Consider the following 14,736-nt stretch of genomic DNA (forward strand, 5'->3'; position numbering starts at 1 on the left):
CTGTGAGAAGGTAGCATCTATCTGCTGGGTACGGTTTCAGGTCATCTCTAAGGGGAATCAATCCGTGCTTTCCAGGGAGATGGCCAAGCTCTACACACAGAGCCTGGAAAATCTGACTCCCAGTGGAGAGGCTGAGAGAAGCCAGATGCCATCTGGAGTGCCCAGGGGCCAGCTGCTGCCACTGACCTCAGTATGCTCAGCAACATCGGGGATGCAGCAAGAGGCTGGCAAGGGGAACATCACATCATGCATTTATGCAGGCCCAAATCAACCCCACCCAGGCCCCTGCTCAGGAAGCCAACAGAGGCAGGGTCCTTCTAAGAGCCCATCTGGGACAGGTGTGACCAAAGAGGTACACACAGAGGGATGTAAAAGGAGGGGTCCTAATAACATATGACTGGGAGACTGAGAAGGGAGCTGAGAGGTGGTCCTTAGAGAGAAAGAATGAATGATTAATAGAAGAAAAAACAGAGCTCCTCCACATGGGTGTAGAGAGGACCCAGCCCATAGTAGCTGCTCAAGAAAACCTGCAACATCTTTAACTGACAGGGTCCACATCCAAGGCTTTCCTTTCAACCTCATGACACCTAGCGAGGGGCATAGACATGCACCTGCTAAAGGAATCAGCTCACACCCCACAGCACTCAGCTCCCACATTTGCCTTGGGGATTCCATTTCGAGTCCATCCTCCCTGACTTTCCTCTGGCTAACATCCAACTTGGGAGTTTCCCTGGGGGCTCACAACCCCCACCCCAACTAACTCCAGGGCAGGGTGCAGACCCAGACCAGGTGATTGGTTCAGAGCTGTCACATGATTACAGCTAGGCCAATGATAATCAGTCCTGGGATTTCTGGAAATACTGACAGTGAAAGACTTTCTGCCCTGGGATCATAGAAAGGTAAGTGTGACTCAGACTTGTGAGGGGTCATTTCTGATACCAGAAAGGATAACGCCCAAACAGATGAAAGGAGAGCTGGGAGATGACATCATTTGAGCACCTGGATGCAGCTATGCCTGAAGCTAGCTTTATCTCTATCTCAGTTATGCGGAGCTATTGATTTTCCTCTCTGTGAGTCTGCTTCAGTTGTGTTTCTATTATTTGTAACTCAGCAGGTCCTGCAACTACATGACTCTCTAGGCAGGTGGTAGGAAAGTAAGAAGGGCAAACAATACAAAATTTTTTCACGAACGGTTTTTGAGCAGTAAGCATGGATCTCTCTGAGCCTCAGGTGCCACTCTGAATGACAGCGATCACACCTCCCTACCTCCTAGGGTGAACGGGCAAGTCACTGAACACCCCGTAATCTGTTATCTTCAGCATGTTACAGCCAAGAGCAGCAGGAAGCCCGAAGCCCTGGGAGGGAACCCGCTGTCAGGGATGCCTGTGCAGAGTTCCCCCAGCTGAGCCTCTGGCTGGAGTTTGCTGAGCTGTCCCACGACCCTCCCACTTCATAAGGGACCAGCCCAAGCCCTGGGAGGCAGCCACGGGGAGCCCTGGACAGAAGGGGTGTGCCTGGCCTTTCAATGGATCAAGTCCCTCTGTGACTGCTCACCTCAGAAGCTGCCATGCCCCAGCAGAGGATGGGGACAAGGGACACAGCAGCGTGCCCGGCAGTGGGGACAGGAGAGTAACGGCTACTGTGGGCTCCAGTCGGACCCCAGCTGGACCTTTGGCTGAATCTTATTTTCTCGGCTTCCTGTCTCTATGGCTTGGGACGAGTTTCTTTATTTCCCCGTGCCTCAGGGACTTTGTCTGTAAAATGGGGTGATTAATGCATCAATTTATCTGGGTTGTTGAATGTAGGCAATCCTGCCAAGCAGGAGTTCCCGGGTCAGGTTCCCCCGCATGGTTTCCACCTGATTGTACACAAGTGATGTCAGAACTCCGAGGGCATGTTTAAGGTGATGTGGGGGACGGAGGAGAAGCAGAGTCCCTCTGAGCACACAAGTGCTCAGGACACTGGTTCACCGACGCTGCAAACAGCAAGTCTCCAAAAGGGACCCAGGGAACAGAACTAGTGCGTCAGCCCAGGAAGCCAGAAGGCAGAGCTGGCTCAGGGACAGCGAGAGGGCGGGGTTCTGCCCCCAGAGGTCATCAGGGCCGGCTGCAGACGGAGGCCCAGTCACCTTGGAGAGGCGGTCGCACAGGGACACACCTGATGCCCACCCCAAGAGCCTGGCATGTAGGGAGGGAAGAGGAGCTGCAGGTTGTTTCAAACACCAGCTGCTCAAACGCACAACAAAACCTCTTCTTCTTCCTTTTCTTAGTTTTATTTATTTGACAGAGATGGTGTCTGTGGGGGAGGGGGAGACCACCTGACCTCTTCTAACCAGGTCCCAGCTAGCTCAAGTGTCCAGCTAATAGAACTCTGGCTCATGTTTGAGGACGAAGCAGCAAACAATGACAAGGCTCAGCAATGCAACGGATTCTTACCTTCCTTAACCCAAGCCAGGAAAGCTATCGGTGGGGGCGGGGGCTCAGGCTCTGAGTTAGAACCCTGAGGGTCTGCAGAAACCTGATTCTAAAAAAGGAGTCATCTGGGTCCCATGTGCCCTGTTCACCAAAGTGGGGAAGCAGAAAGGCATATTAGGAAATTTTCAGGGACACCCAAAACACGGAGTTTTCCGTGTCTGATTCTCTGAAAATACCCTTGACTTGAAGCGAGCGGGGAGGGCTGTGTTTGATCTACGATCATATCCCCGCTACTTAAGAAGGATTCTGACCCAGGTGGGTGCACCACAAATACTGGCAGGACAAATGGAAGAAAAGAACATCAGTGAATCTGGAGCCTGCAGCACACACCGAAACACCTGTTTATAGAGACACAGTGACCAGGTGACCAGAGGACGAGGATAGCTGGAGAAGCAAACGGACTCATCATTGAAACCTCAGACCCGGGCTGAGAACAAAGGTGGGTGGGCACGACCCAACTCACGTTCTTCATTGGTCCTCTTCCTGCCTCAATCTTTAAGCTGCCTCCAAATTCCAGAAGAAAAGAGGGATATATTTACTGACCTCTGAAAACCCAGTGACTAGTGGGGGCTGCAGGGGTTCTCCAGGTGCTGCCCTACCTGCAGGAGGGGCTCCTCCAAAGGTGTGCCAGTATGTCGGCTAGATTAAACTTCTCTTAAGGTCCTGCCAGCTCAAACAGTCATGGGTGCGTGTTTCCTCCCAGATGGGGCATTTCCTGGAGCCCTGCTCTGTGCTCCAGGCAAACACAGAAGGAGACAGATATCTGGGTGCCCCTATGGTCCCTGCCCCCTCAAAGGTTCTAGTTCAGAGGACAGCCCCAGGGTTACACTAAAGAAATGCCCCGGTCACAGCTCCACTACACTCCACATGACGAAGGTCTGTGGCAATGAATAAGAAAGGCTTTGCAGAAGGGCCAGGGGCCCAGGACAGGATGGAATTTGGAGTCAGTGTGGGGTGGAGAGGCAACAGAAGTAAGGAGGAGAAGGCGAGGGGTGGGAGTGGGGACAGTGAGGAGACGCTGAGTAGAGACTACTGAATGTTCGTGGTCCCCGGCACTAAGCTAGTCTTGGCAGACCCGGAGAGAGGCTGAGGGAGTCTGTCCTTCTGGTTCAAGGTCTAAGGGTGCTAGACAGAAAAACCTTCCTCCAGAGTGTAGGCACCAATGGGTAGAAACCATTTGGCTCAGATGGTCAGCCCCAGACACCTAGTCACCTGAGTATCTCTAACCAGGGAGTAACTGAACGTGGAAAAAATGAGAAGGTGTGATTTTAAACAGGTGCTCAGCTAGAATCCGAGGTGTGGGTCAGTCCAAGCAGCAGCTGTTGCCCAGAGACATGAGTGAGTGGGGAGGGAGGGAGCAGGGCCAGAAGGTCAGTGAAGGCAGAGGGGGTCAAAGGCCAGGCAGGTGATGCCTTAGCTGCTGGGAGGGCACGGGTTCCCCCAGTGGGGTGAGGTAGGGGGGTCGCGTGCCATACGGCAGCAACAGTGTCAAGAAGCCACTGGGATATGGACCGGGAACCAACTGTCCTGGTTTGCCGGGGACCGAGGTGTTTCTCACGGTATGGGACTTCCAATGCTGAAACCAGGAAAGTTCTGGCAACCCCAAATGCGCTGGCTAGCCGAGGCACAGGTCTGCCCTCACCAGCATCCCAGAGGGACCAAGATTGCTGCTGGTACAGGAATCTCATCTCGTGGAACAGGGAAACTGAGGCAGAGAGGTGCGTGACCTGCAGAAGGGAGGTCCCACAGGGCGTAAGCAGCATGGCGAGCTGGAACATTCTGGCCTCCATCTCCCTTGCTTTCTCTGCACACTGGAAAGACTCGAGACATGCAAGTGCCTTCTGCTAAGCACAGCTGTGAGCTGTGCCAACTTCCTCTGAGCCAATGGACCCTGGGAGGGGAGCACCAGAGCCCCTGTCCCCAAGAGGGGTCCCAGGGAAATGGGCCCATCTGGCCCTCTGCTCCTCGGAGATTCTGGCCCAGGATGAGTGGGCGGCCACCACCTGGGACCCTGGGGGGATGGGGGTGCTGTCGGCTGCTGCTCTGCTTGCCTCCCTATGACATCCCCATTAGGGTGACCCCTTGGGGGAAGGCCAGGATCCCCAAAGGCCTTTGTGAAATGCAGACGCATCATGTAAAGCCACACACCCTGCAGCCCTTGGGTTTAAAAGGGTCTTAGCAGCTCTGGGCAGCCAGTGAGAGAACAGGCCAGGGCACAGGGGAGGTGGAAGGTATAGGGAGAGGGAGGGGAGGATGGAAGAGGGGATTTGGGGGAAAACGTAAGCAGGAGCTTCCTAGAGCAAGTCCTGCTCAGTGACTGGCCTTCAAAAGCATCCCCTCCGTCGGCTGGGTAAGACCCAGACTCCTGGGCCCACCCATGTTTCCGATTCTGTAGGTCTGGGCTGGGCTGAGAATTTGCGTCACCATCAAGTTCTCAGGCAAAGCCAATGCTGCTGGTCTCGGCACCCGTCTTGAGAATGGCTGGCCTGGGGCATGGGGCTATGGCGGGGGGTGCTGGGGTAAGGGCAAAGGGACACGGGCGCTGATGGGTCACTGGGGGCTGGGAAGACCCACGGAGGTCAAGTTGGAAGATGCTGGAGGCCTTGACCCTCACGCTTCAGAGAGGGACAGAATCACGCGGTAGTGGAGGGAACTTGTTTCAAATGCAGATTTGTGGGCCCATCCCCAGATATTTTTGACTGTGAGGGTCTGCTGGGGGCTGGGGAACTTAAAACCACAGTGAGCTCTGAGCGATTCTGATGCAGGCCATCCTAGGGCCGCAAGGAGAAGCTTAGCAGCCTCAGAGCGCCACAGTGGAAACGCACACTTCGCAGGCCTCGTGAGCTGCGATGGGCCACAGAGACCTCTGCAGGCCCCTTTCCTGGCCCGAGGCCGGCTGCGCCAGCCACGACAGCAGCCACTCGCCACATGGAGCCTTTGACAATGAAATAAAGTGTGAAATTCAGTTCTGCTGTCATACGAGCTACATTTTAAAGCCAGTGGCTACCATATGGGACAGGAACGGTCTAGAACATTGCCATCTTTGCAAAGAGTTTACCAGACAGGTCTGGCCTGGAGAGATCACATTATGCCTGCCTCTGTTTCCCTTTCTCTGAAAAGGGGGCTCCTCCTCATCTTTCCCAGAATGTAAGAGAAAGAAAAGACTCCACCAAGAGTGACATTTCTGGCCCACCCTTAGAGGCCCCCTGCACCTGCTGGTGGGAGGAGGCAGTCCTGGTTGGCGGGGGCAGCACCCATGTCTGCCCCAGAACCCAAGGATGGTTCTTCTTCCTCCTGGTTGGCTGCCAGAGCTAGACTCCCCAGGGCAATGAGGAGTCCTTAGTAGTTAGCTTAGTAATCACAAATATAGTATGGAAAACAAACTCATAAAAGCCCCAGCAATTCCCCTTCAAAGAAATCGACACCAAACAAAACCAACTACACCCTAAAAGGTACGGTTAACGCATCACGAAGGCAGAGGTATGAACCAGCACAGACTGGACTGAATCACAGAGGAAAGGTAACTGAACTTACTCCTTCCTCAGACCTTACCAGTGCACGTGAGAGGCGTTCATGTTTTCCAGGAAGGAATGGAAAGAACATGAGAGATAAAGCAAGGGGGGCCAGGGGATCTCTGCCTGTGGTTCTGGGAATAGCAGCGTAGGGGCAGGGATGGACAGTCTGTGAGGAGGGCAGGGTCCTGCGGTCACCGCGTCCAGTCCCTACATTAGGCCAATGCATAGATGCAAGGTGGCATGCTGGGTTACTGGGAGCCATTACTCAGTGGGGACAGTCACTGTTTGGGATGATGAGAAAGGGCTGGAGACCGATGGTGGTGATGCCTGTCAAGCACACTTAAAATTGCACACTTAAAAATGATTAAAGGGGTCCATTCTGTGTTATGTAGGTTTTGCTGCAAAAAAGACAAAAAAGAAAGTGCAGGGTCTGAATTCCACCCTGGATGAACGGAGGCAGGCAATCGTGGAAGTGGGCCTCTGAATCTGCATCGGAGTCCACTGACCCCGGGGGACTCCGCTCTCCACTGGGGATGCCTGACAGGGGAGGGCTGCAAGATGGGCAAGCACGACTCGCTTGGGCTCGCTTTCTAACAGATTCGGAGCACAGGTGTGCCCAGGCAGGGGCGGGAGGCGGGCTCGCTCCAGAGAAAGAAAAATTGAGGGTTGGCTAGGGTGTCGTACACTGACTGTCAACTTCGGGACGCCTGCGGGAAGGGGAGGGAAGCTCTAAGGATTCTGTGAGGGTGCCGGGGGCAAACCAGAGTACGCAGCCTAATTTTCTTACTCTAAAATTAACCCAATCCCAGAAAGGCAAGGGGCAAAGAGGTTTTCAAAGCCAGGTCCATGGAGCCCTTGCCTCACTTTCCCCCAGGGCGCTCAACACAAATACAGATTCCCAGGCCCCTCCCCAGACCTACCGGCCAACCTATAGGGGTGGAGCCCGAGGATCCGGATACTGGCAGGCACCCTGGACCACTGTGATCTCCAGTCTGAAACCCCTTTTAGTGAGTCAAGAGGGATGAGGCAAAGGGGTCAAGAGGGAAGTTCCCAGCTTTGCCAAGATACCACGTGTATCTGTGAGTCTCCCCATTTGGCCCTGGAAAGCCCCTGACATCTTGCAGGCTGGGCCCTTTGCTCACTCTGGGCCCGTGTCCCCACGTTGTGGAGAGAGCGAACTGACCCATCCCTGCTGCGGGTTCCCTGTCAGGACTCTGCCTGCGTCGGACCTCCTGCGCGAGGCCGGCTGGGCTCTTTGGATTCTGGCTGGGACCGGAGGGCTGCGTATCTCTCTGGAGCCAACTGAGCAGCTCTGGGCCCGAGGGGCCTCACTCTCAGCTGCCTCTGGCTGATTGGAAACCAGCGTGTCAAAGACGCCAGGGAGAGAGCCCCATGACACCTGGCATTGCAGCCTCCACCCGGCGCCCAGGTGGCCCTCAGGGAATCGTCAGCTGATGAAGGCGACTGGAGGGAGAAGCAATGGTCCTGGGGCAGACCGCATGGCTTCCAGGAACAGCCACCAACTACAACCTCTGTAACTACTTCAGGCTTCAACCCCGTCACCTTTCAGAAGGGGAGGATGCGGGCTACCTTACAGGGGTGGGAGACGACCGACAGGAAGGCAGGTGACAGAGCGACAAGCTCCTGGGTGGCCCTTGGTCAATGCTTCTTCCTCATGAAAAGGACCTTCCCCAACAGAAAGACACCTTCTTCCCTGCCTGGGCGCACAGGACTTCAAAGTCAGCAGCGCACTGGTGAGCAGAGCCATGTGGGCACGGGAAGAAAGCAGACAGGAACTCGCAGCGGCTGTTTCTACGTCTCTCCGGGCCCCCGGGGAGAGCTTTCTGAAGCTTCTAGACAATTAAAAGGTACCAAACACACTCCATGCCTGTGATAAAGTTACAGCCCCAACGAGCTGGGCGCCCGCGCCAGCCTCCAGACCCAGGCAGCTACAAAAGAGGAGGCTCTCGGCACCTGCAGTCAGGCCACCAGGTGGTGGGCGTCCCCCCCACCAAGCGGTCCCCAGGCCCAGCACACAGAGGGAGGGTCCCCGCAGAGGGCATTCCCCCTGAAACCACCAGCTCCCCTTGGCCCTAGCCCCCAGGGTGTGGCGGCACCCAGCTCGGGGCAGGACTCGCCCATCTGCCCATCATACCTTTCTGGCTGGTCATTCCTTCCAAATTCGGGGCTGTGCCCGCACCTTTTGGACTAACGCCACTAGTCAGGGGCTCTGAGGAACCGCCACAACCCGTGTCTTCTAGCTGGCTTCTCCCGAAGGCATCCAAACAGCAGACCAGAGAAAGCACGAAGTCCCCACCTTCACGGTGGCTGCCCCAAGGGGCACAGAAGGGGTGGTCCTTTTGAATGGGAGTCATTCCTGCCTCTCCCCCTCCGGGACAGGTGCTCCTCTGACACGCTCGGCGTGAAATGCATTTGCGGGGTGTAAATTCATAAAAAAATAACGACACACGCAGGCACGCGCACACACACACACACCTTGTAAACACGGCTTGCTATCCTCTCTGGAGTGTTTATAGCCCTTGGTGACTCACAGCAAACACGGCATCCCCACAGTGGCTGCTCTGGCCGGCTTTAATGATATGTCGGCTGCGCTTATCTGCTGGGGTGAAAATCTGTGTAAACAGCCGTGTACCTGATTTTCCACTTTTGTCAGCTGGCTCTCATGTGGGTGAGAGGGGGCTCGGTCCAGGCTCGTGCTTGCTGTTTTCCTTGAACCGTGCACTCAGGTGACTCCTGAGATGATTAAGAGGGAAGTAAGCTGCTTTCAGGATGGCTGGAGGGTCCTGGCAAGTCCTCCAGTAACTCAATGGGAATATCACAAAGAACACAGGGTGTGCATAATGACGCCTTATGGAAATTTCCTGATTATTTAGAAGGCCAGAGAAGCAGCCACCAGTCCTTCAGAACCAGCCAATCTCATCAAGTTCCAATAGCTCAAACTTCAAAAAAATTTTTTAAATTTTACACATACACAGATACAATCAATTTCTTTGGACTCTGGAAAAATGGGAATCCTCCTTCCTCGTACGGTCCTGGTAGCACTGGGCTCCATGAGTAGGAAGGGTGCTAACCACACAGATTCCTGTCCAGCTACTCTGCAGTGGGTAGGATGATCCCATTTTATAGATGGGTAAACTGAGGATTGGGACGTTCAATAACTCGCTCAGGCACACACAGCTCGTAAGCAGGAGATCTGGCAGATCAAACCTGGGGCTTTTTCAGTTCAAAGCTGGTGCCTGTACTCTGCCATGGCGGAAGGAAACTGCAACCCCTGTCACCGAGCAGTCATGCACGATGAGGGTGCTGGGCCAGAGGGGAACCCAATCAGAATTGTTTTCAAGAGCGGGGACTTTCACTCCTGCTCAGCTGTCCCGGCTGTCTCTGTTCCACTCGGGTGGCCAAGGACATCCACAGGAAACCCTGGTAGTCCTACTGGCTGGCTTTCTAAGAGTATCCCCAGTTCCAATGGGGAGATTTAATCTCACTTGCAACCCTGCGGAAACCCTTTCCAGAAGGGGATAACAGGAGGCCCACCTATTGCTAAAATTGCTAAAGACACACAGATAAGCAAATGCCTGCCTGAGTTGCTTAAAACAAGGAATGTCAAGGAGAGGACAACCACCCCCTCCTTCTTTCTAAAGATAAAAATGTAAAGAGAAAATGGACTGTCATGGGGGTCTACGTTTTAGAGATCCATACAAGGTCTTTAAAACTTTCCACAGTGCTGGGAGGGCTACAATCTGGGACACCACAACCAAGTCCTCGCTGGGATACCCCCCCAAGCTGTGTGATCCTGGGCACCCAGTTTCTCCTCCGGGACTGGCAATGGCACCTCCTTGCTGGGGTCCTTGGAGGACTGATTAAGACAACGCATCGCATTTGGTTCGCGCCATGCCGGTCCCCTGGGAGGGTACAGCAGAGCACTGAGAACCAGCACACAGATCCACAGGGGCCTGGTGCCCTGGGCCAGGGGGCTTTGTGTGAGGGGCTCGAGGAAGCAAGAATCCCAATGACTAAGAGAAAAGGTTGAGGCTGGAAGAGGCTTCATTAGGTCCTGGGACTTTTTAAGAGTTAAGGGTTAAGAGAAAAGCTTAAGGAGGCATGGCATCTGAACTGGGCCCGCAAGCCCAGGCAGGCTTCCCATGGGACAGATAGAGTCCCAGACTCCGAAGATACGAACTGACCAACAACTTTTCAACAATGACTTGGTGGCTTTGGCTGACCAGGGCCCTTGCCTTAGGGACGCCGCACCCGTGCAGCTCACTTCATTCTCTCTGGCCCCACTACCCCAAGATGGACGGACCAGCGCCCGCTCCCATCCCTCTAACTCCCTAACTCCTCACCTGGCTTTACTTTCCTGTACAGCCCTCCCGTCTCCTGACACATCCTGTGTGTACTTGCCTGCTGGAAATCTCCCACAGATAAGAAGCTCCATGGAAACAGGGGCTGCAGCTGTCCCCTTCGCTACTATAGATCCCTGGCAGCTACCGCAGTGCCTGGCAAGGTAGTGGCTCAAGAAATGTGACGGAATGAATGCACAACCAGAGAAGGAATCCTTCACGTTCACGTCTCTGCCTAAGAAGGCTCAGGGAGCACCTGCTCTACTCTGGGGCAGGGAGGGGGTCCTGGATGATCTCCCCTTGGGTAGAGTTAGTCCTGCCACGCACCATCAGGGAAACTGAGTTACTGAGTATCTCAAGGTCACACAGCTTTGAGGCAGAACCAGGTGCAGACTGAGCACGTGTCTAATTTCTGCATCTCCGGCTCGGGTCCTTAGCCTGCGCACAAAGAATGGTCACCTCCCCCGGAAGGGGCCCCACCCTGGGGGCCAGAGCTGTCACCAGCACAGAGTCCATCACTCTGCAGGTCTCAGGATCCCCTCCGTGAGTAATGTCAAAGTGTCCGGCTTCCACCCTGCCAAGCCAGCGGCGCCCCCGTCCTTCCCTCTTTCCTGCACCTCTGAAGGTGCCAATTCCCAGACTCTGTCACCCAGCAGGGTCCTCACTGTTCAGCTCCCTCAACCGAACATCACATTCAGCTGGGGGGCGATGTGCTGAGATCCCGGGAAGAGCCACCTCACAGCCTGGCTGAAATGTTTATTTCAACAATAATTTCAGCTTGTGGTTCTGAGCCAGAAGAGCTCTCATCTGCTTCCCAGAGGAAACCCCTAATAACATCCAAAGGTTCGAGAATCCGTGTCCACGACAGGCTGACCTCAACGCCCAGCCACCACGAACGTTCTCAGAAACTGCATTTGATCTTTAAGAACCGGAGAGCAGAAGGGGGTGAAGGGCGGCTGGTGGGGTAGAGAGAACTCCAGACTTGACTGGTGTAGCTGCTGCCTTGGTCTTGATTCATGCTAGGGATGCCAACCGTCAATCAAGAGATTTCCACTGCTCTCTGCCCTAAAGGGACACCACGAGGGCCATCGGAATAACAACCACCCCCCAAGGCCTTGGAGACAGGCGGTTCTCAGCTACACCATGTCATTAGGATATTGTTATTATGAATACACAAATGGAGTCTATGTAGACACAAAGTAAACAGATGTCTCTCCACCCGGCCATCTCCTCCGTGTTTACATAATAACAAGCCACTGGCACAACAGGCAGGACCAATCTCATCTCGACACAGTCCGGGAGGGCAGAGATGGAACGGAGAGCATCGCATCCCAACGGCTGCCTCACCACGGAAGCTGGTAACTGACTTTTATGAAACATCAACTGTGAACGAGGCAAGGTGATTTGCAGACACTAGCTTTGGAATGATCAAAATGTTGGGTGACACTAGTTATTATCAGCACTTTTTGGATTGGTAAAGTGAGTATCAAAAAGATGCAGCAACTTGCCCAAGCTCTCCTACTTGCTTGTTCTTCGCATCTGGGCTCTTGTTTCACACCAAGCTGTCTTGGCCTCTAACCGCTCTGTGCAGCGGGGAAGGAGGTGGGACTGTCTCCAGCAGGCCCAGCCCCAGGACAAACGGTCCAAGGACTCAAGCTCCTTCCAGGGCTCAGTGTCCCTCTTCTAGACCCTTGGTGACCCAAGACTTCCATGGCTCCAGGACACCAGCACCAGCTCAGCTCATCACCGCCAACTGGCCGGTGGTCCCAGCTCCTGCGGCTGTGCCTGTGATTGTCAGGATCCTGTCTCCTTGGGAGACCAAGACAGGCAGCCTGGAATTAGGGGGCATTGCTGCTGGCTTTTTCTCATAGGAAAGAAATAATTATTAGGTAAATAAGCCTGGTGTTTCCCAGCTGGTTAAGCTTGCTGTCTGGGAGAGGCATTCCGGTGTGAACCGCCAGAGAATATTTGAAATTGTGGGACCCTGGGCAACTTGCTCAAACTCTGGCTTTTTCTGTCTTTATCTTCACGAAGATAACACAGCTTCCCTCCCAGAGCTGTGATAAAATTTTAAGGACACGTGCCACGTAAATTACGGGAACACAACAGGTATCCAAGAAATAATGAATAACCATGTTGTACGCCCCCTTCCCCTCTTTTTCCTGGAAAAGTATTCCAACTTCACACTGATGATGACAGACACTTCTTGGAAGCCGCTCTAAAGTCAAGGGGATCCAGGGGGTCCTCTAGGCAAACCCGCCCCCCCCGCCCCCACAAGATGTAACTTGCGGGGGCGGGGGGGGGGCAGTTGAGACCCGAACAGAATGGAATGGGCGCGCCCACTCGGAATATTTTAACATTAAAACGCGGTCCTCGGTTTGGGGCAGATTAGCCAATGATACACAGTCAGACCCTCGCATTGTGTCTGCACCGCCTCGATTTCTTTCTGCATTAGTCCAAGTGGAAGAGAAACCTCTCCTCTCCCAGCAAAAGCGAGCCATCATGTTCCGCTCAAAGGGGCAGCAGTAAAGCAGGGCTCTCCTGGCACTTTGCGGGGCTGCCAGGTGGGTTACAGGTGCGGCGGGAGAGGGGCCGCCCCAACTTCGTGCCGGGCTGGCCCCTTTCCCACGCCTCCCAGAGCAGGTTCCGGGCGCCCCGGCATCTCACAACTCCGGCAGGCGTGGCCTTGACCTGCCCCTGCAGCTCGCTCTGGGGGCTCGGCCGGAAAGCGGCAATCGCCGAGCCCCCCGCCCGCGAGCTGAAGAACTCCGCGTCCCGCGCGACTCCCCCTGCCCCCCTCCCGGCTCCCGGGGCGCGGCGCGCGGCGAGAACTTTGCCACCGGCGCTCGGCCATCCGGCCGGGAGCGCCCCCGCGTGCCCGGCCCCGGCGGCTCCCCGGGCCTGCGGCCGCGCCGCCCTCCCCGCTCAGCGCGCACCTACCCGGCTGGCTGCAGTCGCCATCCGCTCGAACGGAGGGCGCCCCGGCGCGGGACCGATCGGCCGGCCCCCCGGCGTCCGCGCCCGGCTCGCAGGCTGCAGGCCCCCGGGGGCGCGCCGGCCCGGCCCCCGCCCCGCAGGAAGGCGCCGGCTCGCCCTGCGCCGCCAGCTGGCGGACGCGCTCCCAGGTGCCCGAGTCGGCCGCCCGCATGCCGCGTGCCCGGGGGGCGCTGCCGCGGCGGCGCCGGGGGCTCCGACGACGGGCGCGGGGCTCACAGCCTCCCGGGCCGCCGCCGCATCGGGGCGCAGCCGAGCGCCGCCCCCGCCGCCCGCCGGCCGCCCGCGCGCGCCGGACTGGGGTTCTCCGTCCGGCCGACGCCGGGCCGTCCGCGGCCGCCGCACGCGAGGAATTCGGCCGCCGGCCTCTCACGTGGGAACGACTCTCACTCCCGCGGCTCCTCCTCCGGCTCCTTCCGGGCTGGCGAGGGCCCGCCGCTCGCCCCGCCCCGCCCCGCGCCCCGCCCCCCCGGCCCGGCTCCGCCCCCGGCCCCTCGGCGGCGCCGGGACTCGCCCCACCGCCTCCGGGAGCGCTTCGTGGCCCCATTCTGGGACGCTCTGCGCATCCCCAACATGGTCATTTCTGGAGAGACTGCGGGTCAGAAAGACGGCCAGTGGCGCAGGGGTCGGAAGGGACAGGCCTGCACCCAGGTCTCTGAAAGCCCCAAGTGAGTGCATCTGGGGGACCGCCGCCTGGTACCCCAATTTGCATATGTCTCCACTCTTCCGACATCCTTGTGACAGCGCTGCCCAAGAGCTGAAGTCCCAATCACTGGCCAGGAGAGGGCAGAAAGAATGGACCAGGAACCTGGCGGTAGCCTTGGGACATTTCCTTTGCTCATCTGTACTGTGTGACCAGGCGTTCTTCAAGTCAATATAATACTGAGCACATTCACTGGGCCGGGGGTTGGCGAGGTGGGCGTGGGGGTGGGGGTGGGGGGTCCGACATGGTCCACATCGCTAAGCAGACTGTGATCTGGTGGGGTGCCCTATGTCTGCATCTCACTTCCTTGAGCCTCAGTTACCCCATCTATAAAATGAGGCATCAGTAATTCCCACCCCGTCCACCATCAGAGATGCTTCTGAAGACCCCTCAGCCACAATCATGTGGCAGGTGAAGGGACTCCCAGGGAAGGCCAGGCTTGGACCCCAGGAGTGGGTGGGGGGCCAGTTAGTTCACCAGCTAAGCCTGGTCCGAGGTGGCATCTTGGGTCTGCAAACCCGAACCTGCCCGTTGGAGTGGGTGTTCCAGTGGCTTGCGGAGCTCACTGTAAAATGAATTTGCAGCCCCAAGCCCTCTTTGATCTGAGGATTATGATGCTCTTTAGAAGGACTAATTATCTCCCCGCAGCTCCGGGAAGCAAGTCCAGTTTCCCCCCTAGTGTAGACAAG

The 14,736-nt window shown here is 56.3% G+C and overlaps 1 protein-coding gene across 2 annotated transcripts in view; it reads right to left on the minus strand.

The window, feature by feature from the left end:
• KAZN (kazrin, periplakin interacting protein) overlaps positions 1-13,736 on the minus strand; it is a 108,286-nt gene extending 94,550 nt beyond the window's left edge. Inside the window, exon 1 of one of the 2 annotated variants that reach the window (XM_047726316.1) lies at positions 13,291-13,735. In XM_047726316.1, the coding sequence (XP_047582272.1) occupies positions 13,291-13,498 (208 nt within the window). In that variant the 5' untranslated portion in view covers positions 13,499-13,735. Of the gene's footprint in view, positions 1-13,290 lie in introns of both variants that reach the window. The other variant, XM_047726317.1, reaches the window with a different exon arrangement.
• Between the last annotated feature and the right edge of the window lie 1,000 nt (positions 13,737-14,736).

Source organism: Lutra lutra, chromosome 4, assembly GCF_902655055.1.
Source record: "Lutra lutra chromosome 4, mLutLut1.2, whole genome shotgun sequence".
Lineage (NCBI taxonomy): Eukaryota > Metazoa > Chordata > Mammalia > Carnivora > Mustelidae > Lutra > Lutra lutra.